The following is a 27,892-nucleotide window of genomic DNA, read 5'->3' on the forward strand; positions in this document are numbered from 1 at the left end:
TGCATCTTAATTTTGCAAATTTTGTTTGAGTCGAGGTTTGCAAAAAAAAAATATGCACGTAAAAGTTTTTATATCTACACTATATGCACTGAATGCCAGTGGTAATTCTGGAAAATTTAATGCCACGAAAAATGCTGTTAGCTCCAGTTCGCGAAAATTTCACACTATGAAAATATGTTGCTTGACAGTTTACAGCTGGACTTTATTCCCTTTAATACTGTATTTGTGGCAGAAAACACATGCCATTTGGATTGTCTAGTCCTGTATACATCTTCAATGGGCCAGGTGATAGAACATTTATCCATTTCATTCTTTATGGCAAGTGTTATTCAATATGAAGCAAAATGATATGCTGCATCACTATATAACTTAGAAGGTAATCTGGACAATCAGTACATGAGTGAATGAAACATTTGGAAAATTGTCTTGAGCCATTACATACCTTTGCAGAATTTCGCTCTCCAATTGGCAATGATTTGCCTTCCCCTTCTAGATTGGATCTCTGCATTGCAGATCGCTTATTTTTCTGTAACAAGCAAAATTTAACATTGCAGTAAATCACAGCTGAGATGTTTATACGTACTTTAGATGCACAAAGTCAGGTGGTGGTGGATCTCATGCTTCAAAGTGGTTGGATTCGTTGAAAGTCCATTCATAAGTAGTATGGTATATAATCCTGCACTTACTACCCCTTTAGTGTGATACAGAGTTACCTTCTCCATGTGCGGCCCATACTCTCCCTGTTTGTACAATGTACATAATCAGTGGCGGAACCAGGCGGGGGCGTACCAGGCATATTGCCCCCCCCCCCTTTATTTTTTTTGTTAAAACAAAATAAATAAAAAATGCCGAAAAAATGAGGGGGGCATGAGCGCCCCTCTTTAATTTTGTAGAGGTGCCCCCTCTTTATGGAATTCCTGGATCCGCCCTGATAACATTGTGTGTGTGTATTTGTGTGTGGCAGACGGCTTAAGAAGCCATGAATACAGTGAGAAAAATCTGTCAAAGCATACGTGCAATCTGTGTTGATGCATAATGTGCGTGTTTTAACATGTCAAAATTAGCAGTGCAGCTTCTTCTCTGTATAGATAGGGTCAGAGGCATTGTGACTTGACATACTGTGAACTCTTTACAAGGGTCAGTATGAGGATCAAATGGGAGGTTTGTTCCATTGATGCATTTGCACAATTATGAGACTGCTGTGTCTGTTTTTTGGCTGTTTTGTGTCTGCATGTAGTAACACATGTGTACTTAATGCTGTGGTTTTCCGTGATTGATAACTGTGCATGGTTTAGTGTAATGCCCACAAACTGGGCTTCATGTTGTGTGGTTTGCACAGGCTAATACTAGCAACCACTTAAGCAGTTGCACCACTTAAATGCAAGAAAAACTTGTCTCCCAACCCCTTCTTGATTAAGTGGTGACAACTGTATAATATCGCTGTTGGGGCAAAACCTTGTACAGTTCGACCTCGATTATCCGGCCTCCTTTTATCCGGAAATCTCTATTATCCGGACGCGTTCACGCAGTGAAGGACTTTTTTTTTCATTCAAAAATTGAGAAAAAACAGTGACTTTGAACTCAATTAAAATTTCTACAAAACTCACACGATTGACCTACAATATTCCTGACAGAACTAACATAAATTCACACCACATTATCATTGTAAAAGTAAGCAGTCATGATCTATAAATTCACCATAAGAACCACCGTTGCGGGGTACACTACCTGCCTAGCTGCCAGTGCACTGGGGCGACAGTTTGGACGGCAGCTATGTATATTAACATTGTGTCTCCCATATCCGGCCAATTCGCTTATCCGGATGAGCGCCGGTCCCGACATGGCCGGATAATCAGGGTCGAACTGTATCTCAAAAATTTCTTATGTTTAGGAGAGTGAAAAAACATGGCAGCCAAAGCACTTTAAAAAATGGGATCGCCTTTCCTTTGACATGCAATGATGGTTTCATTTTTGGGATAAGACAGCTAGGATTTGGACAGGATGTCATTCAAATTGATTATCTGAAAGTTAATCCAAAAAAGTGAGTTTTATCAAGTCTGAACTCAATAACCACTGGAAACATAAGAATGAATTTAATCCAGATTGCACAAAGTAACCACCCCATAGATTCATCACACTGAAATTTCAAGGCTCAAGATTGGAGCTGTTGAATGGTCTCTACAAGTTTTTGATTTACTGGTCGTCATCATAGGTACTTTGACTAAAGTAATCAACATTAGTGATACAAGGTCTTGTCAACCCAGCGACACTATTTCTCTCTCTTTTTTTTTTCTCTGCATGAAACAGATTATAGCCCTTTAATGCCATACATATTTCATCTTCTGTACAGTTGTCATATTTTGCCATGAAGGCATCCTGCATTCTATACCTATCTATCACTTACTTGTTAATGTTAGCAATGTGAGTGACAATTCCAATAAAATCATAGTCAAATCTATGAGCTGGATACACTTCGCATTCACAACATCGCTACCAATCATACCACTAACTCCATGCAGAGATAATGTGTTCAACAGCTTTGTCTCCCCAGAATTTCTGAAACTTTGAAAGTCCATCATTTTTGAGAGACATAACTATATATAGTGTTAAGTGTGCATGTACAGATCAAAACAACATATTTTTGTAAATTGTATATACGTACAAATATGTCTCTGCAACAATACAATGAAAATATCAAGCGATAGAAAGTAATAAAAAATATCAAATTGTGTGACTATTACATGTACTTCTCTTTACCTCATCCAAGAACTTATTATATTCCTCTTGTCTCTCCTTTAGCAGCTTGGTCCTCACATCAACGTAGTTTCCAAGAGGCAAACCGGCACCGTCTGAACAGTTTGTAACAGGATCAAACACAATGCAAAATGCATTATCACATTCATCTCATGATTGGAACTAAACTGCTCTTTGATCCATGCATATAACTTTAATTTACCACATATTACTTACTTCTAAACTTTTTGTGTACGACAGTCATCTCTGACTTTTCATCATCACCATTTCATGGACAAAACTGTTTATTTATTAGTGAACATTCCTGGACAAAGTTATGACTGAAAATTGCCACCTTTAGATAGTTCAGTGATCTCTGACCTCAATGGATGTTACCCAAAATCTTATCAGTGCATCAACACCTCGTGTAGCATACATTCATCTGGAACAAGAACCAAGAAAATTCCTTTAGCATTTTATTTATAACCATGAAAAGATGCAGGATGATTGGATGGACTGAGAAACCACCTGAAAACATAATGCCCCTGGTACCCTTCCAGAGGGAGGCTTAAAAAATTTAGATTATCAATGGGTTCATTTCAGAGGGTGACAAAAAAGTAAAATCTCCCTCTCTTCTCTTCTGTCTCCACAATTTACCTGATCTGCTCGGCTTCGTATTGTCTGGTGCTGCATGAGGCTGTAGGTTCTCTTTCAAAGGTAGATCTCCATTACGGCGTACACTATTCTGTATGAGCTCAGAAGCCTGCAATGTCAGAGTATAGATTTCATAATAAATGAAAAGTTTAGTTTGTCTCTGGCAAATTACACAGATGTAGACTTTACTTTACCTAACAAGACACAGTTGTAGCATAGACCTGATGAAAATTCAAACTTCCTCTGTTATTCAGTTGCTACCATCATGTCTGGCTCCACACAGGGAAATGGAGGATAATATTATTCCCTGCGGAGTATTATGCTGGGTGCAACGTTCTACAGCCGCAATTATACTTTCATATACAACAATTGTATTCAAGCATCTACATTGTATCTTTCATTGAAATGATCACATCTCCACTGCTAACTATGTCCAGCACATAACATGAAATAATATTGTGAGAAGCATGAATCCATTCTGACTTGTCAGGGAGCAAATTTATAACAAGCATGATCAAGAAGGGAAGTTTTAAGTTCATCTGTATTGGTACTACATCTGGCTTTAAACTGGTGATCTCAATATAAAATATTCACCTCAGGATTTTCAACAGTCAGTTCTGTAGTATTTATCAGTGGAATGCCCGTCTTAATCTTGATCACATGACTGTTCATAAGCAGGTCATAAACTTTCTGAAGTTTGTAGAGCCCCCAGAATCAGAAGAAGAGTTCCTGATGGCCTTAACAATGCCCTAAATTTTAACAATTCTGGCAGGAAACAAAGTTTGCCAGAAATTATACATCTGTGAAAAAAAAAAAAAACAATGCTCACTAAGGATCAGATTCCTTGAAAACAGATGACTCAGTGTTATCTCCTCTCAAGTTTCCTTTTAAAACGTTCATGTCAACTCTCCTGGCCATCACCACAAGGGTCTAGAAGAGGTTGAGGTTCTGGACCAGGAACTTGAATATTATGAAAGGGGATCAATAGTCAAGGAAGTCTCCATCTGGGCCTATCAACCTTCTCTCAACAAGAATAGGGGAGGGGGTGAGGCTACAAACTTCAGAAAGTCTATGACCTTCTAACTGACTGTCACATGATCAAGGTATCGACAGGTTAGTCAACTGATGGAGGCTGTAGAGTTGACAGCTGAAAATTCTACATGAAAATGTTTTGAATTGAAATAAAAAGTTACATTTCAATACAAAGATAATCAACTTTTCATCAGCTTTTTAAGTTTGGAAACATTCACTACCCTATAAACATCAAAATTACTTTGATTTGCTCTACATTGGTAGTTAACAACCTTTTGAGCAATGATCTTGTATGCTACTGTATATGCCATGTATTTAGCGAGTCTAAATATTTGCAAATTGGGACTTCCCAATGATTTTGCGAGTGGTTAAATTCGCCATTGTGGAGTGCAGTTCTGAATGGTGAAATACATACATACTGTGTCACATTCATATTGGGATCAGAGTTATTATTTTCGTGTCTCTTTAATTTCGCGAATAGCACCTGACTTGTGAAATTCGCGAAAATAAAAACCTCACGAAACATTCGGCGTGTACAGTATTTGACTTCATAATCTAACCTAGATGCAGACACTACAATCTTCTTCTGTCATATGATGCAACACAATTGGTAGGTCATAGCCTCATAGGTTTATGTCTGAGTTCCTGATCCAGTCAAGGCAGTATCAATTGGTTTGGCAAGTTCTGTAAGCCCTCCTGGAAACTTCAAAAGATGGCAGTTCTCCACGATGTGATGCCGGGTTTGGTCGGGATGGCTGCAGTTACACAACAAACTAATCCCATGTAAACAGTAATCTGTCATTGCATGGAGGTTTCAGATGCCACTCAAGCTGAGCCACTGCTTCTGAGGGAGGTTGAAGCCCTTTGGCTTTGTTGTTACGTCAGTGATGGCATTGCAGGTACATGTAACTTGAGTGGTATCATCCACCGTTTCCTGCCAGCTTTGGTGTGTTGTTGTGATTCCAGAAGTTCAGTAGCAATGTTAGGGTCTCCTGCAGATTCATAAAGCTCTATAGCAGTTCTTCATACTCAGGTTGCTAGCATGGATTGTAAAGTCTTTTGGAAACCTCAAGGGATGTGCTCCCTTGCTGCTTGTTTCAAGATACTGCAGAACGACTTACAGTTCTTTTGAGACATGAGCGAGTTCAGCAATCAATTCTTCCACCTCCTGCATGGAACCTCCCCAATAAACTTTTCTAAAATTCCATTCTGGCTTGGACTTGGATGTCAAGACTGGAATTGGTAGCCCAGTGTGGATTAGCGGGGTATTTGGCAATTTTGGCTGTGAGGGAAATGAGGGAGAACCCTACAAGACGCAGGAAGGGGGAGACCATTTGCTGATCTTGAAGTGAAACAGAGATTTGGATTGTAAGTCTTATCTCCATCTGCTGGAGTAGAAAGTGCCAGGGTGCTGGGCATCATGAAGGAGGAGGCAGTTTTTGATTGAAGCTCATTCATCAAGAAGTTGGCTATTGTCGTCACTGGCAGTATAGCCCCAGGAAGAGTGGAAACTGTTAAAATCTCCTGCATGTACCTCTGGGTGGAGGAAGATTGGCAGCAGTGGGACTGACCATGTAGCCCCAGGGGGTTGTACACAGTAGTGACGGTGATGTTACCAACCCTGACAGATGCAAAAAACAAAACAAAACATCACCAATGCTAGACTCCTGAAGGACAGAAAAGTCTTCCAGACCATGCCTAAGGTAGGCAGCAATGAAAAGTTTTGCATCAGTCATGGCCAACATACAGAACAAGCTTGAAAGAAGAAATGCACAACTTGGAAGCCAAGGATGCATCTGCGTATACAGCTGTATACATCTCTCGGAGGAGAAGACTATTGACATCGAGATCTTGGCAATACAAGAAATGTCGTCGGTCATTTTTTGCTTGAGACATACCCTCCTTATATTGCTGGATGATATAATATGTACTAGAGGTTTACCCGACATGTGTTGGCCTCGAGAAGGGCCGTTTCGGGTTGACTGTCATGGTCGCCATGGCAAGGTTGTAAAAAAGTAAGGTCTAAGTTGTACAATAGCACAGAGATGTTATACAAAGTTGTATTGCATCAGGTTGATTGCATAACTTAGAAAAGGGTGGACCACATAAAGGTTGCAATCTTGTACAGTTTGCCTAAAACAAATAGTCCATGGGCCAGGCCAGATATTGGTACCATCTGAGGTGGCAATACCTTTTTGGTGTCATTTTATTTGTCGGGCATAGATATGCTTATCAAGGTACAATGTATGATAGCATTTCCAAATGAGTAGCTTAGTCATAGTAAATGAATTTTAAACCAATTGGGTCTCGTTGTTATATCCCTGTACTTCTGAATCGAGACCAACCGCTATACAAAGAAGAGCACTGTCTTAGCGAAGGGACTATCCAAGGGTTATGATGTCCACAGCGCTTAGTCTAATATTCAAGACGGCGAAGGGAATATCCAAAGCTTATACTACAGTGTATATCCCTTTATCTAAAAACAACAACAACAAAAAAGCAATTTCTCGTGAATTTTAGCGTATTTTTCAATTATTTATCATTTTCCAGTGAAAACGCTACGGTGAAAACGCTAATACCACGCCAATGTCGCTTTATTTCCATCCAACAATGAAAGATTATGCAAAAACAATGTACCGGTACACTACAATACATTATAATTAATAATGTTGTAAATGAACAGAGTGATTTTTGTTTAAAACTGATGTATTTGTTGAGAGGGTGGTATAAAAACAGTATAGATAATCCCTTTTATTAGGAACTTTAGATATGATAACGGTACTTTGTTCTAGATAAAGACTAAGCGCACCGTGTGACAGCTGTGGACATCATAACCCTTTGGATATTCCCTTCGCTGCCTTGAATAAAGACTAAGCGCACCGCGTTTACAACAGAACACCTGTGAACATACAGAAGGCAGTGCTCGTATTTGTATAGCGGTTAGTTTCGATTCAGAAGAATAGGGATATAAAAACGAGACCAAATTGGTTAAAAATTCATTTATTATGACTAAGCTACTCATTTGGAAATGCCATCATAGCTTGATAAGCGTATCTATGTCCGACAAACAAAATGACACCAAAAAGGTTTTGCCACCTCAGGTGGTACCAACAACCCATTTTTTGGCTCTTGGCCCATGGATTAAAAGGGTCTGCTCATGAGGATCATGTCATTGAATTGCCATTCTCATACATAATATTGCACTTTAAGTTGTAATGTGTGCACAAAAGGTCTAAATCACACCGTGTTTCTGACCTACTCAATTTGACAGTATTTACTTGTAAGGTTCTCACATGTTCCTCATCAAAGCAAGCCTTGTGAAAAATACATACAACTCACATGTCCTACTTCAATATAAAGATAGTATGTACTAACCATGGCCAACGGAAACTAATAAAAAAACTACGGTACATTGTAAGGTGTTCTGATGTTATGCCTCACAAAACATCAGTTGACCCACAATTTAGCATTCTAAATGGTGAACAATGAACAATCATCCAAGTAATGTGGACTATGTTGGCAACAAACAAGAGAACACTACTGTAGTACTTTTACGTTTGCTGTGAGTACACATAGTTCGCTGGATAAAGGTACATGTTGTGTGATTCTGCATGTTGAAACTACCACTAGAACCTAATGTATCGAGAAGTAGGTTTATATCTAGTAAGTGCACACTATATACTGTATGTATATGAAAATTTTGTGTAAAAAAAAAAAAGCCAAAAAATACTGTAAGTCTTTTCATTAAAAAAAAAAAATACCCCAAACTAACATCATAAGCTGAAATCCTTTCACGTACGTAGCGGTACTGGTTGCCTAGCTAGATAGTGTAACAAGAGACCCACAGATCTAGTGCTCATCCGAGCATCCCACTTCACCTTCATGGCACCCCACCTGAGGCAACCTAGTACAGTTGAACCTCTCGTATCCGGACAAGTCGGGACCGGGGCTCATCCGGATAAGGGATTTGGCCGGATACGGGAGACTCAATGCTTTATACAGTGTACATATACACTTGTACTGATGTAGCCCATTGTAGTTTCACATGTAGTAATGTGTCTGCTGCAACCTTTTCATTGTTACACTCAGTAACAGACCCCAAAATAGAGGTTCGTGTTTGCAAGAATGAAATCATTTTCTTTTATAAATTCTTGGGATGATTTACCTAAATAATCATTAAGAAATGTATCATTTAATATGTAATTCATGCGTGTTTGTGTAGGAGTTCTCAAGGAATTGGGAATCCCCCTTTCCTCCCGTAATTATTTTTAAAAAAATCACGGCGAGATTGCGTCCGTATAATAGAGAGATCCGGATAAAGGGAGGCCGGATAAGAGAGGTTCAACTGTATAAAAACAATTGCTTCACAGGCTGTTCAAAGTGGTCAATACCAACCTAATTATGGGTATTTGGGCTCTGCCCTAGGGTCCCCCTAGGGCTCCACCACTATACGAAACTGTAATCCCCTCCCTGTTGATGATTTCTGCCACATTTGGATAAGATCCCCCTCAGTTTTCAAGATAAAAATGTCAAAAATTATGAAAATTATATAACTTTGAATCCATTTGTACATGGGCACTGCCCTATTGGGCACTCTCCCCCTCCCCCTTCCCCTCCCCATTGATGATTAATGCCATGTCTGATCAAAATCCAGTCACCAGTTTTTAAGAAGATAAAAATGTTAAAAGTTTATCCATGATGGGGGGGGGGGGGGCAACACAGGATTGCCATCTAGCTCAGTTGAGCCATTTGGCTCATGTGAGCTAAACGAATCTATCGCAGCATTGCCAAATATCCACTGAGATGATCTCAAATTCGGCTTAAATAGTGAAATGCTTTCAAAATATAAATGCATGATCACAAAATGAAAGCTCCTAAGCTCCTTAAATTTTAGCTTTTAAAGTATTCTTTAAGTTTGGTTAATTTTAATCAGCAAAGTGAAAAAAAAAGAATATCATTTAACATTACCTGATTTATGTTAGATTGTTGCAGGTCTCTCCTCTCCTGAGCAATTTTCTGCTTTTGCTCCTCAATGAAGCGATCAATGTCATCCTCTGCTGCCATTGTGTAAGCTGCATGATTCGGAAAGCATTTATTTGTAAGATAAGGTGATCAATTGCAGTGCATAAAGCTATGAGATTACGATAGGAGACAGACAATGCATGAATCAACAACTTTGACACTTTGAAAAAGCAAACTTTTTCTACAAGGTACAATATGTACATTGTATGACTTATGCCCCTCAGTGATCCTAGCCTTATGACAAGGCCCTCTTGCTGTACAGGGTGAGTGAACGGGGGAGAGCATAACAGCATGAATGGCTGGGCTAACTTTGTTCGCCCATAGAGCGAGAGGACTTTGTCAAAGAATTACAGTGTTCCCCTTAGAGCAGAGTGTTTGAGAATCAAACTTTTCTCGAGCAGCAGCTGAAGATTTATTGTGGGTCAAATCATCATGTCATCCACCAGCATGCACAGCCAGGCTTGCCCTGGACAAAATATGTCATTATTACCAATCCCTGTTACAAGTTTATTAAACAAAACTTGACATTTACAGTCTGTACAGTGAATGCACAAAACTTTAACCTTTCATATGGAATGCATCTATAGGGCTTACAGGTACAGTCTGAGCTCATCAGTACTAATGGAATGGGAAGTTTCCCAATGATTATACAATTTGGCAAATAAAGTACTTATTCAAAAAGTTTAATGAAATACACAGAGAAAGTTTGGAAACCATATTGAATAGTCTTTAATGGACATTGTTGTGTCAAAGAAGATAATGCAGTCAACTCATCCACTCCTAACATGTACAAAGAAACCAACCAACAAAGTGCAAGATAAGTTGATGATGATGATGATGAAGTCTTGTATAGCGCCGGTATCCGCCAAGTCAGGCGCTCATGGCGCTTGCTCCAAAATAAATACATAATTCAGCTTAAATTTCATGGGTGCACCGCTTGTGATATGACAGTTAAAACAAAAAGAAATAGTTCCAGGAAGTCATTGTCTCCAAATGTGTAAACATCCATTCTTACACATTGGCTAGTTTTTCGATTTGAAGAGATGGGTCTTGAGGGTTGTTTTAAAAGATTCTGTGGTAAGAGCTCTGCGGATAGACTGTGGAAGGCCATTCCATATCTTTGCAGCAGCCACGCAGAATGAACGAGCTCCCCAAGAGTTGTGTGCTCTGTGTTCCACCAGCAGGTACTTGTCTGCAGAACGTAGATTTTCTCTTGCTGGGACATATGGCTCTAGTAGATCACATACCTATGATGGAGAACTGCCATTCAGTGCCTTGTACACAACCAAACTAATCTTATACTCAATCCTCTGTTCAACACATAGCCAAGTTGTAAGTGTATTATATCCCTCCTTATGTGAGACACCAGTCATGCAAGAAGAGATAGCATGATGATAACTGACTCATCCCATTACAACACAGAACTCAAGAATTAAGTGCTGGCTACATGTATATGCCCCAAACTATAATCAACTGGAGCATTTGGCAATCTACCCACAAATGTAAAAAAAATCAAACATTCTACTCAAATTCTTAACAGTAAAATAGTTATTGCCATAACACACAGTAGCAGCACCATCTCCAGATGATGATACTGTCTAGATGAGATCCTGAGTAAACCAGTCAGGTGGTAACATATTTTTGTATCTGTGGTTCTTCTATCTAATATTCTGCATGTCCTGACTGCACAAATTCACTGGAAATACTTAAATAGTGCTCTACAATCACTCATGTACATTTGAACCAAATCGGTTATCAGGAAGCATTGACATCACAACGATCATGTCGGTGCTCAAAACAGCTCACTCTTTGCTAGCGATTGTAGCATATGCTGCCTGCGCAATCTAAAACTGAAAATGAAGTTAGCCATCTTTCAAGTGGAAAATTAAATGTCCTCCCATTATTTCGCCATACCACTCTACACTATCCTACCCAGTAACTTTGCTAGTGTACACTTGGATGTATGCACGCATGCACAGAATTCGCAAGTGGGTATTCTTGGGGAAGTCTTGCCCTTTCGAGGTGAAGTTAAAAATCAATGAACAAAAATATCTATGGCAATTTGCAAGAAGTCAGTTGAAAAATTCAATTTCTATAGCACATATGAGCATTTAGATATAGAAAAATTTGTTTGTCTGCAGGAGTTTTATAATATTTTTTTTACTTTTATGGTTCTCCTCCCGAGACAGACAAAAGCTTGTGATAAACGCTGCTGTGGGGGGGGGGGGGGATGCTTAACCACTCTCCTTTATGGATGTGAAGGGTGAGGTACATTTGTACGTCTACCTCACCCTCCTCGATTAGGTCTAATTCACAGTCCTAGATCGGCAAATTTAAACTTAAATAATAACATTAACACCATAGCCCACTTTCTGTTTGCACTTGTTTTTGCCACAGTGGGCTAGCCCCACCAGTAATCCCGTACTATCTGGCCCTGCAAAATAGCAGGGTTAGCACCGCAATTGCGGTGCCAAGCAAGCGAGTGTAAACAGAACGAAGAAATAATCCGGGGCTAAGCGACGGAGACGAAGTCCGACCCCCACTGACCAATCAGAAACGAGGTAATCAAGTGCTGCCGGTGCATGCGTGTACTTGTACAGTGCACAGCGTAATCATGAATATTCATGTGGTTTGGAAAGTACGGGACTAAGAAATACGAGTGTAAAAAGGTCAGTTTTCTCTTCAGACCAGGACAAGAGCTTAGTACGGGATTTATTAGCGAGTGTAAAAAGCTGAAAAAATTGGTACGGGATTAACGAGTGCTGGGTCAGAGAAAGTACGGGGTTAAGAAACACAAGTGTAACAAGAGACCCGCGGGTCTAGCGCTCACCCGAGTATCGCAAGTTCACCGTTCACGCAGTCACTAATCTAAATTATTCACAGCTCTACCAACATTTGACCAGGCATTCTCAAGTAGAAGATAAAAATGTACAATAAGGGCCCACATTTTTTAAAGAGTCCTTAATTGGGGAGATTGGGGCCCCCTGGGGCCCTCTGGGTGGGGCATGGTGCCCATTTTGCTAAATTGAGATCCTGACCCCCTAGCGATGCTACCTGCCAAGTTTGACGAAATTCCATCATGAGGTTTTCACGAAGAAGATGAAAATGTACAACTCAGGCCTCCATTTGGACCTTCCCAACCAACCCCACCCCCAAGAGGGGCACCCCTGGATCTGCTATGAAAAATCTTGAAACAACAGTCATTAATGTACTTACTCATAGTATTATCTTTGAACTTCTGATTCTACAGAAGATTTTTAAAGAATCCTTCATTTTGGGGGGTTTTGGCCCCCCCCCCCCCAGGGGGCCCCCTGGGTGGGGCATGGTGCCCATTTTAAAAAATTGAGATCCTTACCCCCTAGGGATGCTACCTGCCAAGTTTGGTGAAAATAGGTTATGGGGTTCTCAAGAAGAAGATAAAAATGTTCAATTTAGGCCCCATTAGGATCCCTCCCCACCCCCTCCCCTGGGTCTAAAGGGGGGAGGGCACCCCTGATTCTGCCATGAACAAACTTGAAACTACAGTCATCAATGTACTAACTCATAGTACTAACTTATCTCTTTCACTTCTGGTTCTAGATAAGAAGATTTTTATAAATTCCTTAATTTTGGGGGGTTTGCCCCCCCCCCCCCCCCCCCCCCCCCGGGCCCCCTGTGTGGGGCATGGTGCCCATTTTAACAAATTGAGTTCCTAACCCCCTAGGGATGCTACCTGCCAAGTTTGGTGAAAATGGGTCATGGGGTTCTCAAGAAGAAGATGAAAATGTACAATTTAGGCCCCATTAGAACCCCTCCCCTGGGTCCCAAGGGGGCACCCCTGATTCTGCCATGAACAAACTTGAAACTACAGTCATCAATGTACTAACTCATAGTATTAACTTAGTTCTATCACTTCTGGTTCTAGAGAAGAAGATTTTTACAGATTCCTTAATTTTGGGGGGTTTGCCCCCCCCCCCCCCCCCCCCCCCCCCCCGGGGCCCCCTGTGTGGGGCATGGTGCCCATTTTAACAAATTGAGTTCCTAACCCCCTAGGGATGCTACCTGCCAAGTTTGGTGAAAATGGGTCATGGGGTTCTCAAGAAGAAGATGAAAATGTACAATTTAGGCCCCATTAGAACCCCTCCCCTGGGTCCCAAGGGGGCACCCCTGATTCTGCCATGAACAAACTTGAAACTACAGTCATCAATGTACTAACTCATAGTATTAACTTAGTTCTATCACTTCTGGTTCTAGAGAAGAAGATTTTTACAGATTCCTTAATTTTGGGGGGTTTGGGCCCCCCTGGGGGCCCCCTGGGTGGGGCATGGTGCCCATTTTAACAAATTGAGTTCCTAACCCCCTAGGGATGCTACCTGTCAAGTTTGGTGAAAATGGGTCATGGGGTTCTCAAGAAGAAGATGAAAATGTACAATTTAGGCCCCATTAGAACCCCTCCCCACCCCCCTCCCCTGGGTCCCAAGGGGGGCACCCCTGATTCTGCCATGAACAAACTTGAAACTACAGACATCAATGTACTAACTCCTAGTATTAACTTAGTTCTATCACTTCTGGTTTTGGGGGGTTTGGGCGCCCGTTCATGTCCGAATTTTGGGGACTCTGCACCTGCATTCAGCCCCTGTACATTTATTCACTGCATCGGCACGTACAGAGATTTTGTTTGTCTTTTGGGTTTTTGAGGATTGAGCTTGCCATAAGCGAAAAATCTTGCAACAGAGCGGCGTAATTTTTCAATTTTTAGCCCCTTTCCAGCGACCCCGATTCTTTACACGGGACCTAATTCGCTTTGGAAAAGTTGCGGCGATTCCGCGATTTTGACGGCAAAATGTGGGATTTTAGATGGATTTTGGGAGGTGACTCAGGCACTTTCCTGTGGTGTACGACTGTGCTAGTATGTGAAACGATGTGATGTGCTTGTGTTGTGACAGTCGACTTGGCTGCCTTGTGATAACTGGCAAGTGTCTGGATTTTGGGGGCCGGCTGAAAATTGGGGTTCTTACTCTATCCCATAATGCACCATAAATGACGCTTAAATCAACATCCGGGTACTTTTTACGTCATTGGCAATAGCGAGAATTGTTTAACATGTTTTTATCTAAATGAGGTCTTTTGAGGGTTGGAAATATCATCGCTGTTTTCAATTCATTTGGCACAACACCTGCTGCAAAACTGCCATTTATTATGCTCGTAATGGCAGGGGCAGCACTACAGTACGGTTTGCACTCCCACCGTTCACGAGCGATGACGTCATGTCTCGCTCAGCGCACTGCATGCACCATGCCGTTGATCCCTACCATAGCAGACGATGGCAAGCTGGTATCGGTTGATGATCGGCTTGCTATCGCTTCTCAACTATGAAAGGTTTTCCCTCATTGGTCGGCTTGCTCTCCCACAATGCCTTCTGAAAATGACATCATCGCTTTCTTCAATTCATAAGCTTTTCGTTGATACCATGTACACCTCTATGGCTTACTGGAAAACGAAGGAGATTTTCCATATAATTTCGCCCTATTTTATGTAATTTTCTGGCAATCTGTGCCAGGAATGTGTCATTAAATGAGTAGTTTTGGTCATTCATGCAATTTTTTTCATCCTCATGGTATTTTTTGATGGATTCTTGAGCGATTTATCTGTGTTTTGATACTACTTTTACTGTGTGCGAGTATGTGCAATATATGTGCGAGAATGTTTGAAGTGCATAGATCAATGTTGATAATGTTAGATTTCCGTAGCAAGCGACCTACCCGATAGTATGGCGATACCAGCGGTGCGCTGCGAGGCTGTTTGGGTACATACAAACGGGTTACGAGAGCGGGATTGCGGGCAGTGACTACAAGCACTGTGCATGCTAGCGATACAGCGAGTGAGACACAGTGCTCACAATACACATGGCCAATGCAGTCGTGGCTCAGCCAATCAGCAACAAGGTAAGACATGGCAAGTGCATCGCGGAGCGGAGAGAGCGCGAGAGAGAAGCGGCCAAGATATTTTCAGCTCTCTTCTTGCTGCGATCGCACAGCCGATAGTCGAGATAACGATATTCTGTAGGCAATCGGGAGTTGAGCGGTGGAGCGGCAGGCATTCTCGGTGAGTTCGGGGCGACATGAATTATGCATATCGGGGATCTGCGCTTGCGCTGTGTTGACTGAGGCGCTGCTTAAACTGTGTATGTGGCCTAGAACTATATGGCAGCCAACCGTAGCTAGTGGGCAGTCACTCACTGATACAAGTAATATATAATATAAGCATGCACTTTACGTGAGTAACGTACAAATGTCTATAAGTAATGTATAAATTGTTATAAGTTTTGTAGTTGTGTTGTGGTTCCCCACTTTGATGGCGGGCCCCAGTCTGTCTGACGCTGTGCGAAGGCTAGTGTAAATTACTGCCTGGTCGGGCTAGCTGCCATCGGTGGACTACATCCCATATTTGAAGGTGTGGGACTACGTCAGTACGTGGTTACACTACTTGGCAACTGTAAACAATCTTATTTAGTCAGATTTTGCCACATAAATATCATATAAATGCTCTGTCATTTACTTCTACAAAATAAAGCGATTCTTACTTCATATTTTAATTCCTAAAGAATCCAGCATCAGGAGTCATAAGTACCAATATCCGTGAGTAATCTTGATATTACCGCTTGAGTATTGTAACTGTTGCTGGGATGAATAAAAAATTTCCGCACTGTCCTGTCTCGATCACTTATGTCATTGTAATAATGTGCTAAATTTTACTATCCTACGATATTACGTCTAAAATCACAATGATTTAAGTAAAAAAAAATAGCTTGTTTTTAAAGTTAATTTCTAATGATGAAAATCAACTAAAAGAAGAAAAAGAAAAACGTAGGACTCGTGACTACTAGTAATCATTATAATCGTGTCGTAATCGGATCGTAAATACGGATCTCTTGCGACGCTTAACGATACTTCTCGCCAAGCGTCGCGTTGCAATTGTTTCTCTTTGGTGTCTAGCACAAAGAGATTAGGGAGCTTTAGATTTTGACGCGCGGACGTTTGAGCCGACGCTTGCGCTGGACGTTCTCCTCTCCCTGCGTCGTGTGGAAAAGTAGCTTTAGATTACGCTGGGACGCAACGTAGAAAAAGTCAAATCGAGCCCCCATACGATCAGTGCATGAAGAAGCTCTCTACGTCGCAAACTGTGCGGACGTGAAAATAGCCCAGTACGCGTAGTAAACAACTCAGGCGACGCAAGCTAAAAATAGATTGACTTTACGCGCGCTACTGCGCAAGCTCAGAACATGTTTTTTTCCTTTGAACGTCCGCGCGTCGAAAATCTAAAGCTCCCTATTATTGTCCCCGCCGAACGAGTTCGAGCAGGCAGGGGACTATGAAACGGGCTCCGTACGTGTGTGTGTCTGTGTGTCCGTCCGTCTGTCTGTCTGTCCGTCCGTCCGTCTGTGCGTCCGTGTGTGATCAAAATGTTCAAAATGCTACTCCTTCGCCATTTCTCACCCGATTTTGATTCTGTTTGCTTTATATGATAGCACTACCTGGGAGCTTTGAAACTTCTACACAGAATTTCAGTTGTGACCTTTGACCTATATTGTACATTTTGCTTCAAAATGCTACTCCTTCGCCATTTCTAACCCGATTTTGATTCTGTTTGCTTTATATGATGGCACTAGGTGAGGGCTTCAAAACTTCTATACAGAATTTTGACCTTTGACTTCTTTGATCTTTGACCTTGATTTTTGACCTATATTGTACATTGCCTACAAAATGCTACTCCTTCGCCATTTCTAACCCGATTTGGATTCCGTTTGCTTTATGTGATGGCACTAGGTTAGGGCTTCAAAACTTCTACACAGAATTTTGACCTTTGACTTCTTTGACCTTTGACCTTGATTTTTGACCTATATTGTACATTTTGCTACAAAATACTACTCCCTCGCCATTTGTAACCCGATTTCAATTCCGTTTGCTTTAAGTGATGGCACTAGGTGAGGGCTTCAAAACTTCTACACAGAATTTTGACCTTTGACTTCTTTGACCTCTGACCTTGATTTTTGACCTGTATTGTACATTTTGCTATCAAATGCTACTCCTTCGCCATTTCTAACCCGATTTCGATTCCATAGCGAATTTGCTTTTATATGTGATGGCACTAGGTGAGGGCTTCAAAACTTCTACACAGAATTATGACCTTTGACTTCTTTGACCTTTGACCTTGATTTTTTACCTACTAGTATATTGTACATAGGCTATGTACAAAATGCTACTCCTTCGCTATTTCTATATAACCCGATTTCGATTCCGTTTGCTTTATGTGGATGATGGCACTAGGTGAGGGTTTCAAAACTTCTACATAGAATTTTGACCTTTGACTTCTTTGACCTTTGACCATGATCTTTTTACCTATATTGTACATTTTGCTACTAAATGCTACTTCCGGCGGGGACATATATTACGCACCGCGTAATTTCTACTTTTCCTTGTTTGGTCTAGCATCGTACGCGTACGTCGAGAGAGCGAGAGTCTATCGCTTCCCAGATCCTACATGCCACTTTAATTCTGCGTCGTCAGCTGTTTCCCCACCCCTGTAACGCTAGACGTCAGACTAACTACTACTGTGCTAGTAACTGTTGAAACAAGAAGGTATGTACAGTAATTCACGTCTAATTGTAATTGTAACTTCTGTTTGTGGAGTTTGAGCATAAGAAGCGTACGTGTCATGAGAGAATTTAGAAAAATAGAATATAATGACAGATGTTGGAGAGCTTCCGTTGCGTTGAAACTGAAAGCTCGAGCTCCTTGCCTTGATAAGTTAATAGGAGCTTGGAGTTGGAGACTCCTTGGTCCCATGTACTGTACTTCAATGCCCCAAAAAGAGTGCAGTGAGCGCCCTCGGCCACTGCTCGGCCCTTCTTCTTCTTCTTCTGATTAAGTCTGCCTCCTTCAATAGACTGAAGATTCTTGCAGACTGGTGCTATTTACATTATAATACAATTTATTTACAGATATTTACAAGCACATAGACAATTTGACGAAAATACTAGCCACTGTGATCAACCGTTAGACGGTTTCGAAATGATCCCACAGATGGCGCTGAAACAATTTCTGACGACAGGGCCAGGGAATTCCAGTTCCTTACAGTTCTTGGGAAGAACGAATGGCGATGCGAATCAGTTCTCGAATATGGTACCTGATAGGAGTGTGGTTGCGAGGCTCTCGTTAACTGAGTAGCCTGTTTGATGATATAGTCCTGTGCTGAAAGAGGAGTGAGATTATTGTGTATTTTGTACATCATAATTAGCCTGTCATTTTCTCTGCGCTGTTCCAGAGTGGTCCAATTAAGTTCTTGTAGCATTTTGGTGACACTCGAGGTCAACGTCCTCGCCAGGCGTTTTACGCGTGGCGGGCGCGCCACGCGTGAATTGTGGCAGCCAATTATGCGCCACGCGTGAATTGTGGCGACCAATTTTGCGCCACGCGTAAATTTGGACTACCACGCGTAATCTTCAGAGTTTTTGTTATCTTCCTTTCCCATTTTTTCATGTTTCCCATTTTAAAAAAAATAAATCTTTTGCAGTTTCCTTCGAACACATGCTCGACAGTTACTTGCTCGGCGCTCGCTTTAGCGGCAAGATCGTCGATCGTGTGCGATGTACCCGCATCGCACGCGGTCGACCTATTACCGATTCCACTTTGCTTGCCAGCATACGCAGGTGCACAAGTGAGCGCACCACGTTCACCGAGATTCCGGTGCAGAAAATTTACCGGCGCTTCTCTCCGATCACTGTGAGTTGCATGCCACTGTTACTACACGTGAACGCGCGCAATCCCCGGAGCAGCAGATCGCAGATCGAGCCATGTGCGAGTGATCCAGCAAGCAAAGCTGCCAATGTTTGGAAGCACAAACTAGTATTGTACTCAGCAGCTCTAAAATTTGTATTTTTTTTTATTTCATACGTTTCAACCTCCTTTTTTTCGGTTATTTGCCTTTTATTTTTGGAAATGGAACAGCGTTATCAAACAATCGGCTCCGTAAGATGCTAAAATCAATGTCGGATGACCTCTTTGTCGTTCAGAAATGAATAACAATAATATTCAACTCCGTACGATAATAAAACACATGTATGATGTTTGCTCTCATGTTCGAAAGTAGATAGCAATAACATTCAGCTCCGGAAGATGCTAAAATAAATGTCGCATGTTTGCTTTGACGTTCGGAAATGAATAACAATAATATTCAACTCCGTACGATGATAAAATAAATGCCGGATGTTTGCTTTTACGTTCGAAAGTAAATAGCAATAACATTCAGCTCCGGAAGATGCTAAAATAAATGTCGAATGATCCCTTTGACGTTCGGAAATGAATAGCAATAATATTTAACAGTTTACTCCGTATGATGATTAAATAAATGTCGGGATGTTTTACTTTCGAAAGTAAATAGCTATAACATTCGGATCCGGATATGATGCCAAAATAAATGTCAGATGACTGCTTTTACGTTTGGAAGTGAATAGCAGTAACATTTGGCTCTGTAGGATGCTGAAATAATTGTCAGATGATTCATTTCACTTTCGGATGCGGGCAACAGTAACATTCGGCTCCGTACGATGATGAAATAAAATAATGTCGGATGTTTACTTTTAAATTTGGAAATGAATATAACGGAAATATTCTGCTCCGTACATGCTAAGATAAATAACAGATTGTTGCTTTTACATTTGGAAATGATTAACGGTATCAATCGGCTCAGTTAGACGATAAAATAAATAACGGATGTTTCCTTTCACGTTTGGAACTGAATAGGGATAACATTCTGCTCTGTAAGATGCTAAAATGAATGTCGGTTGTTTGCTTTTACATTTGAAAATGATTAACGGTATAACATTCGGCTCTGTAAGGTGCTAAAATACTTGTAAATGTTGGATGATTGCTTTTACAATCAGAAATGAATAACGGTAACTTTCGGCTATTTACAATGCTAAAACAAATGTCGGATGTTTACATTTTAATGTCTACAAAATAATGCTCCCACTTTCTCATTTCAAACGTAAGTTTTGACCACCTAAATAGGCATCAACTTTTATAACAATCTATAAACCTATGTTGAATCTTAGAACTCAGAATAAGCCATGCGTTTTTATATATAAGCTTTTTTTTAAATTTGATTTGATTTTAAACATCATCATTTTCCCAAGTATTCCAGTTTCTTTTCCCATGATTGAAATCAGATTGTCTGCCATAACGATGATTGCTAAATGTCTCGCTGTGTGTCGATGTGCCGATGTGCGAAACACGTGCCATGTGCTCTTGCCTTGTTTGAGGCTACTTCAAGTTCAATGAATCGAATGCGCCGCAGCTGCGCTTTATGGCTTGATTGCGGTAACAGTTTACATTCGATACGAAGAAATCGTCACGTCTTGTACGAGCAAAAACAAAACCAAACAAAAGCAAGCAAGCAAACAAACAGACAAGACATAACAAAACGAGAAACAAACGAATGTTGATAGCCAAATCATCTCCGTATATAGTGGACCGTCACAGTTCACAGGTGAAATTCTTTCAAGCTTTGAAAAGTAATACGCAGTCTTAATGAGCCTGAAATTGTCTAATCGGGTAGTGGCTGCATATCACATACTTGTAGTGAATTTCTGTCTGCAATCGAGACGTGTCCTTTCATAATTACTGTCTTTCTGTGATTCAATAAATCGAGTGATTAATCAATCCCTTTCTATAGTTCAGGAACATCTAAAATAATCAAGTATACACTATTATCCCGGATTATGATCGACTGTTCGATGTTTCTACTATAGACCAAAAGAAAGACTAAATTAATAGAATCATGATCCTTGTAATGATTCCTTTAATTCTATTCTTGAGCTAGTTCTTCGATCGATATTTCCAGGCTATTTACACTCTGTTTATTAACAGAATTCTAGTGCGCGCATTCTTTCGTCTGGCACCTGCGTCTGGCACCTGGTTTTGTGGAAATTTCTGCAAAAGGGGGGTGGGGGGTGGGAGGATGTCAAGCATCTTCGATCCCAAGAGAATGCATGTTTATCTTTCGCTTCTATTTGTTGTCGTATTTCCCCACGGTGGCTATTCTTTGCTAGCAATTAGCAGTTAGATTCAACTTTACGAAGGTTGCTAGCACGTGGTTCTTTTTGTTGTGAGGGAGACATGTACATAATTTTTATTTTCATCATTCATTGGAGTGGAAATACAGCAAAAGAGGGAGACATGAAATAAGACGAAGACGTATATGCATGTTCTCTTAAATTGCGTGATCTTTGAAGTATATTATAATATAATGGAAAAATAGACGAAAGAATAAAATGTGATGCAAACCTTCACTTTATTACTTGATAAGTACTAACAATTATAAACGAAATCATGATTTCGTTCGGACTCTATAAATGCCACATTTTAGTGACATAAAGCGTTGATATAGTGTGATGTCACGGACTCTGCGATCAGTTTGTTCCACTCATCCTTTCTTCTTTTAAATTATTTTCTCTTTTTTTTTTCTCTTAAATTTCGCGATTCTTGAATGATAAAATAAAATGAACTCTAGATAAGTCACATTCTCAGCGACGCAAGAAAGCTTTGATAAAACGCAGCTTTCAGATGGCGGGATGCCGGGCTTCTGTTATCTTGTTGCACCGATATTTTCTTCTTATTCCATTTTTCTTCAAATCAGTGTAATCCTTGAAATAAAAAAAAAGAACTTAATATAGCGCAAAAGAAAGTATGAAAGCAATGCAAACTCTCACTTCATTAAGTGATAAGTATCCACAATATTGTCATAAAAGAATAGATAATTTCGGAGATTTTTTGAAGTCACATTTAGTGCGAGGACGCTGACTCTGCGCTCAGTTTGTTCCACTAATACTTTCTTCTTTTAATCTTTTCTTAGTCACGTGATAGATATCAACAATCATGTCATGAAAGAAAAGAATTTCGGACACTTAAGTCACTTCACAGAGACGTTTAGTTAAACTAAATGCAGAGTTGATAGAGCATGGATGCTGCTTCGTTACGACAGTTGCACTATTTTTTTTCTTCTTCATCATCTTCGTTTTCTTTCCACATTCTTCTAAATAGCGTGATTTTTTAAGAACAGAACAAAAAAAAATGAGACGAAAGGAAATAGTGAAAAGATGCAAACCTTCACTTTAGTTACATGATGAATAACAACAATTATGTCATTGTATGATGAAAGAAAACATAATTTCGGACACTGGAAGTCACATTTTCAGCACCGCAAAGTTAAGCTAACGCAGCTTTGATACCGCGATGCCGTTTTGTTATACTTGCATCAATATTTTCTTCTTTTTCTTTTCTTTTTCAAAACTTCTTCCTTTGCTCATTTTTATGCCTCCGCAACGAAGTGGCCGGAGGCATTATGTTTTCGGGTCGTCCGTCCGTCCGTCCGTCCGTCCGTCCGTCCGTCCGTCCGTCTGTCCGTACGTCCGTACGTCTGTACGTCCGTACGTCCGTCCGTCCCGTTTTGTTTTTGTCGATATCTCAAGAACTGTGTGGTGGTTTTACATCAAACTTGGTATGAGGGTATATCCTTGGGGGATAATACTTTGTGTGGATTTTAGGGTCACAGGGTCAAAGGTCAAAGGTCACAGGTTATTTTGTGAAAAAAAAATTGAAATTTCATGTTTTTCTCCATATCTCGCAAATGGTTCAAGGTATCTTCATGGAACTTAGTATATATGCTTGTACTGATGGGCAGTGATTATCTAGGGAAGTTGGGGTCGTGGGTCAAAGGTCAGGGGGTCAAAGGTCAAGGTCAACTCCTCAAAATATCACTACTTTCCTTAGAATGCAATATGCCTGAAGGTTTTTTTTTTTTTAAACTTGATGTATGGCATGTATTACCCAATATATATTTTTGGGGAAGTTTCTTGCCAAAAGGTCAAAGGTCAAAGGTCAAGTGAAAGTGCTAAATTGCACTTTTTCCTCCATATCTCGAAAGTAACTCCAGGTATCATCATGAAACTTACATATTTATGCATGTTCAACCTAACAGTGATTCTCTTTGGAACTGTGAGGTCAAAGGTCAAAGGCCAGGTTTAGATAATGCTATTTTCCCATTTGATACTGAAATTATACTTTTCCTCAATACCTTGAAAATTACTCAATGCATAAACTTATAAAAGGGTCAAAAGTCAAGTAAAAATCATCAGTTCCCCAAATACCTGCACTCTGACATTTTAATCATTCATCCAATTGAACCTAGTTCTAGGAAAGTGAACATTCAGCACATTTGTGTCAAACCTGTCCTTTTAATATTTTGCCAGTTGTGTGAAACTGTCATCACACATTGTCAAGACATTGTACTATAGACCTATTAGGAGAACCATGCATTATGGCGGAGGCATATCAGTAGCCGTAGCGATATGTCTAGTTTCTTCTTAATCGTGTGAGACTTGAAATAGAGAAAGAAACGCACAAAAATAAAGGATGAAAGCGATGCAAACTTGCACTTTATTACGTGACAAGTATCAACAATATTGCATTAAAGGAAAGATAATTACGAAGACTTTTAGTCACATTTTCAGCAACGCAAAGTTAACGTAAACACAGCTTTTATGGTGGGTTGACGCTTCGTTATAGGCTAGTAGCACCAATATTTTCTTCCTTTTTCTTTTTTTCTTCAAATCAGTGCAATCCTTAACATGAAAAAGAAAGGCAAAATAAAGTGTAAAAAATTGATGCAAACCGATACTTTACTAAGTTATATACGTATCCACTATTGTCATAAAAGAAAAGATGATTTTGCAGACTATAAGTCACATTTTCAGCGACGCGGAGCTAAGCTTAACGCAGCGTTGCAGTGTGATACCGGTCCGTTAGACAAATAAAAAGAAAGTATGACTGAAGTGATACAGGTATACCATGTCTGAAATAAATGAATAAAAAAATCAATCATCTTACCGTTATTCAGAGTTCTAAGATTTAGCAAATAGGCTTATAGATTACTATAAAAGTTAATGCTTATATTTAGGTGATCAAAACTTACGTTTGAAATGAGAAATTGGGATCATTTGCAGACCTTTGTAAACATCCGACATTTCTTTTAGCATTGTAAAGAGCCGAAAGTTACTGTTATTCATTTGTGATTGTAGAAGCAATCATCCAACATTTACTAATATTTTAGCACCTTACGGAGCCGAATAATACCGTAAATGATTTTTAAATTTAAAAGCAAACAACCGACATTCATTTTAGCATCTTACGGAGCTTCATGAATGTTAAATCCTTATCTATTCAGTTCCGAACGTGAAAGCAAAAACACATCCGCTATTTATTTTAGCATCTAACTGAGCCGATTGATACCGTTAATCATTTCCAAGTGTAAAAGCAATTACAATCTGTTATTTATTTTAGCATCGTACGGAGCAGAATATTAACGTTTTTCATTTCCAAATTTAAAAGCAAACATCCGACATTATTTTATTATCGTACTGAGCCGAATGTTACTGCTGTCCACTTCCAAAAGTGAAATGAATCATCTGGAAATTATTTTAGCATCGTACGGAGCCGAATGTTTTACTATTTTTTATTTTTGAACGTCAAGGCAGATATCAGATATTTACTTTATTATCAAACGCAGCTGAACGTTACTGTTAGTCATTTCGAAATTTAAAAGCAAACATCAGACAGTTATTTTAGCATCGTACAGAGTTGGATATTACTGATATTCACTTCCGAACGTAAAAGCACTCATCTGATATTTATTTTAGCTTCTTCCGGAGCTAAATTTTATTGTTATTTATACCTTCGAACGTAAAAACAAATTTCCGGCATTCATTTTATCATCGTACGGAGTTGAATACTATTGTTATTCATTTCCGAATGTCAAAGCAAACATCAAACATTAAATTTACTACCGAACGCAACTAAATATTACTGTATTTATTTCGAAATTTAAAAGCAAACATCCGACAGTTATCTTTGCATCGTATGGAGCCGATTGTTACCGCTGTTCATTTCCGAACGTAAAAGCACTCATCTGACATTTATTTTACCATCTTCCGGAGCTGAAAGTTATTGTTATTTACTTTCGAACATAAAAGCAAACATCAGACGTTTATTTCATCATCGTACGGAGTTGAATAGTATTGTTATTCATTTCCGAACGTCAAAGGGATCATTCGATATTTATTTTAGTATCTTCCGGAGCTAAATGTTATTGTTATTTACTTTCGAACGTAAAAACAAACTTCCAGCATTCATTTTATCATCGTACGGAGTTGAATACTGCAAAAGTGTATTGTAATTCATTTCCGAATTTCAAAGCAAACATCAAACATTAAATTTACCATCGAACGCAACTAAAATGTTACTGTTATTCATTTCGAAATTTAAATGCAAACATCCGACAGTTATCTTAGCATCGTATGGAGCCGATTGTTACCGCTGTTCATTTCCAAAAGCAAAGGCAAACATCCGACATTTATCTTATTATCGTACGGAGCCGAATGTTATACTGTTTTTGATTTTTCAATGTCAAGGCAGACATCAGATATTTACTTTATCATCAAACGCAGCTGAACGTTACTGTTATTCATTTCGAAATTTAAAAGCAAACATCCGACAGTTATTTTAGCATCGTATGGAGCAGAATATTACTGCTATTCACTTCCGAACGTAAAACACTCATCTGACATTTATTTTAGCTTCTTCCGGAGCTAAATTTTATTGTTATTTATACCTTCGAACGTAAAAACAAATTTCCGGCATTCATTTTATCATCGTACGGAGTTGAATACTATTGTTATTCATTTCCGAACGTCAAAGCAAACATCAAACATTAAATTTACCACCGAACGCAACTAAATATTACTGTATTCATTTCGAAATTTAAAAGCAAACATCCGACAGTTATCTTTGCATCGTATGGAGCCGATTGTTACCGCTGTTCATTTCCGAACGTAAAAGCACTCATCTGACATTTATTTTACCATCTTCCGGAGCTGAAAGTTATTGTTATTTACTTTCGAACATAAAAGCAAACATCAGACGTTTATTTCATCATCGTACGGAGTTGAATAGAATTGTTATTCATTTCCGAACGTCAAAGGGATCATTCGATATTTATTTTAGTATCTTCCGGAGCTAAATTTTATTGTTATTTACTTTCGAACGTAAGAACAAACTGCCGGCATTCATTTTATCATCGTTCGGAGTTGAATACTATTGCTATTCATTTCCGAATGTCAAAGCAAACATCAAACATAAAATTTACCATCGAACGCAACTAAATGTTACTGTTATTCATTTCGAAATTTAATTAAAAGCAAACATCCGACAGTTATCTTGGCATCGTATGGAGCCGATTGTTACCGCTTTTCATTTCCAAAAGCAAAGGCAAACATCCGACTTTTTTGGTGACCCCGGGGAACCGTTAGTGTCGAGCCCAGCATATTATATAAAATCTGTTACAAACGGAGGGATGATTTCGGACACTTTTAGTACCATTTTTTTAGCTACGAAGCTGTAACGTTATAACGCAGAGTCGACAGTGCGATATCGCACCAATTTTGTCCCTTTTTCTCTCTCTTTCTGTTTTGTTTTGTTTTTGCATGCTTCTCGCGCACGCGCATGTCGGTGTGTAAGCGCCGTTTCTTCTCCCGACGACCCGACCACGTGTTCAGTTTGAGCCACCACGCGTAAATATTTCAAACTACCTGACGGCACTTTTCCGCCACTCGTACTTCATTTTCTGGCGAGGACGCTGCTCGAGGTGTTATGGTAGCGATTTAAAGTGAATCGCGCAGCTCTTCTCTGGACCATTTCCACTTGGTGGATTAGGTTCTTGGTAGATGGGTCCCAAACTGTGGAAGCATACTCAACAATTGGTCGAACCAACGTTTTGTAAGCTGTGGCTTTAACATCAGAAGATTTAATGCGAAGATTGCGTTTTAGAAATGCAAGCACGTTATTGGCTTTATTGACAGTATTGTTGATGTGTTGGGTCCACTTCAAATCAGAAGTGATGGTTACACCCAAGTACTTCACGGATTCAACAGATTCAAGAGGGGCGTTATTTAGATGATACACGTGTTGCACGTGCACCTTACTTCTTTTCCTGGATATTGTCAAAACCTTACACTTATCTGTGTTCAAATCCATCATCCATTTTTTCGCCCAGTCACCAATTTTGTTTAGGTCCTCTTGAAGATTTTGCGTATGATGTTGATTGTCGATGGTCATGTAAGAAATTGCATCGTCGGCAAAAAGGCGAACCTTTGACGCGAGACCATCAGGCAAGTCATTGATGTAAAGTAGAAAGAGGCAAGGCCCAAGAACCGACCCCTGAGGCACTCCAGATCCTACCGCTACTGAAGAAGATTTAATACCATTCAAAACGACCCTCTGACTTCTTCCATTGAGAAAACTTGGCCCTTGGGCCTTGGCCCCTGGTGCTCATTCACACACAATGCAATGGTAGCAACAGT

At 39.9% G+C, this 27,892-nt stretch overlaps 2 protein-coding genes across 2 annotated transcripts in view; one reads left to right on the forward strand and one right to left on the reverse strand.

The window, feature by feature from the left end:
• The window catches only part of LOC139721490 (uncharacterized), a 175,755-nt gene extending 159,655 nt beyond the window's left edge, over window positions 1-16,100 (reverse strand). The window contains exons 1-5 of the mRNA XM_071632804.1: window positions 16,004-16,100; window positions 9,388-9,491; window positions 3,391-3,496; window positions 2,758-2,849; window positions 443-526 (exon numbers count right to left, since the gene is read on the reverse strand). Of these exons, the coding sequence (XP_071488905.1) occupies window positions 443-526; window positions 2,758-2,849; window positions 3,391-3,496; window positions 9,388-9,483 (378 nt within the window). The 5' untranslated portion in view covers window positions 9,484-9,491; window positions 16,004-16,100. The remainder of the gene's footprint in view (window positions 1-442; window positions 527-2,757; window positions 2,850-3,390; window positions 3,497-9,387; window positions 9,492-16,003) is intronic.
• Window positions 16,101-18,001: 1,901 nt separating this feature from the next.
• Window positions 18,002-27,892, forward strand: part of LOC139721486 (adenosine 3'-phospho 5'-phosphosulfate transporter 2-like) — a 60,873-nt gene continuing 50,982 nt past the window's right edge. Inside the window, exon 1 of the mRNA XM_071632802.1 lies at window positions 18,002-18,059. The gene's annotated coding sequence lies outside the window, so the exon portion shown is untranslated. The remainder of the gene's footprint in view (window positions 18,060-27,892) is intronic.

This window comes from Diadema antillarum, unplaced genomic scaffold (assembly GCF_040938485.1).
Source record: "Diadema antillarum isolate AM-2024a unplaced genomic scaffold, OU_Dant_1.0 scf00000144, whole genome shotgun sequence".
Taxonomy (NCBI): domain Eukaryota; kingdom Metazoa; phylum Echinodermata; class Echinoidea; order Diadematoida; family Diadematidae; genus Diadema; species Diadema antillarum.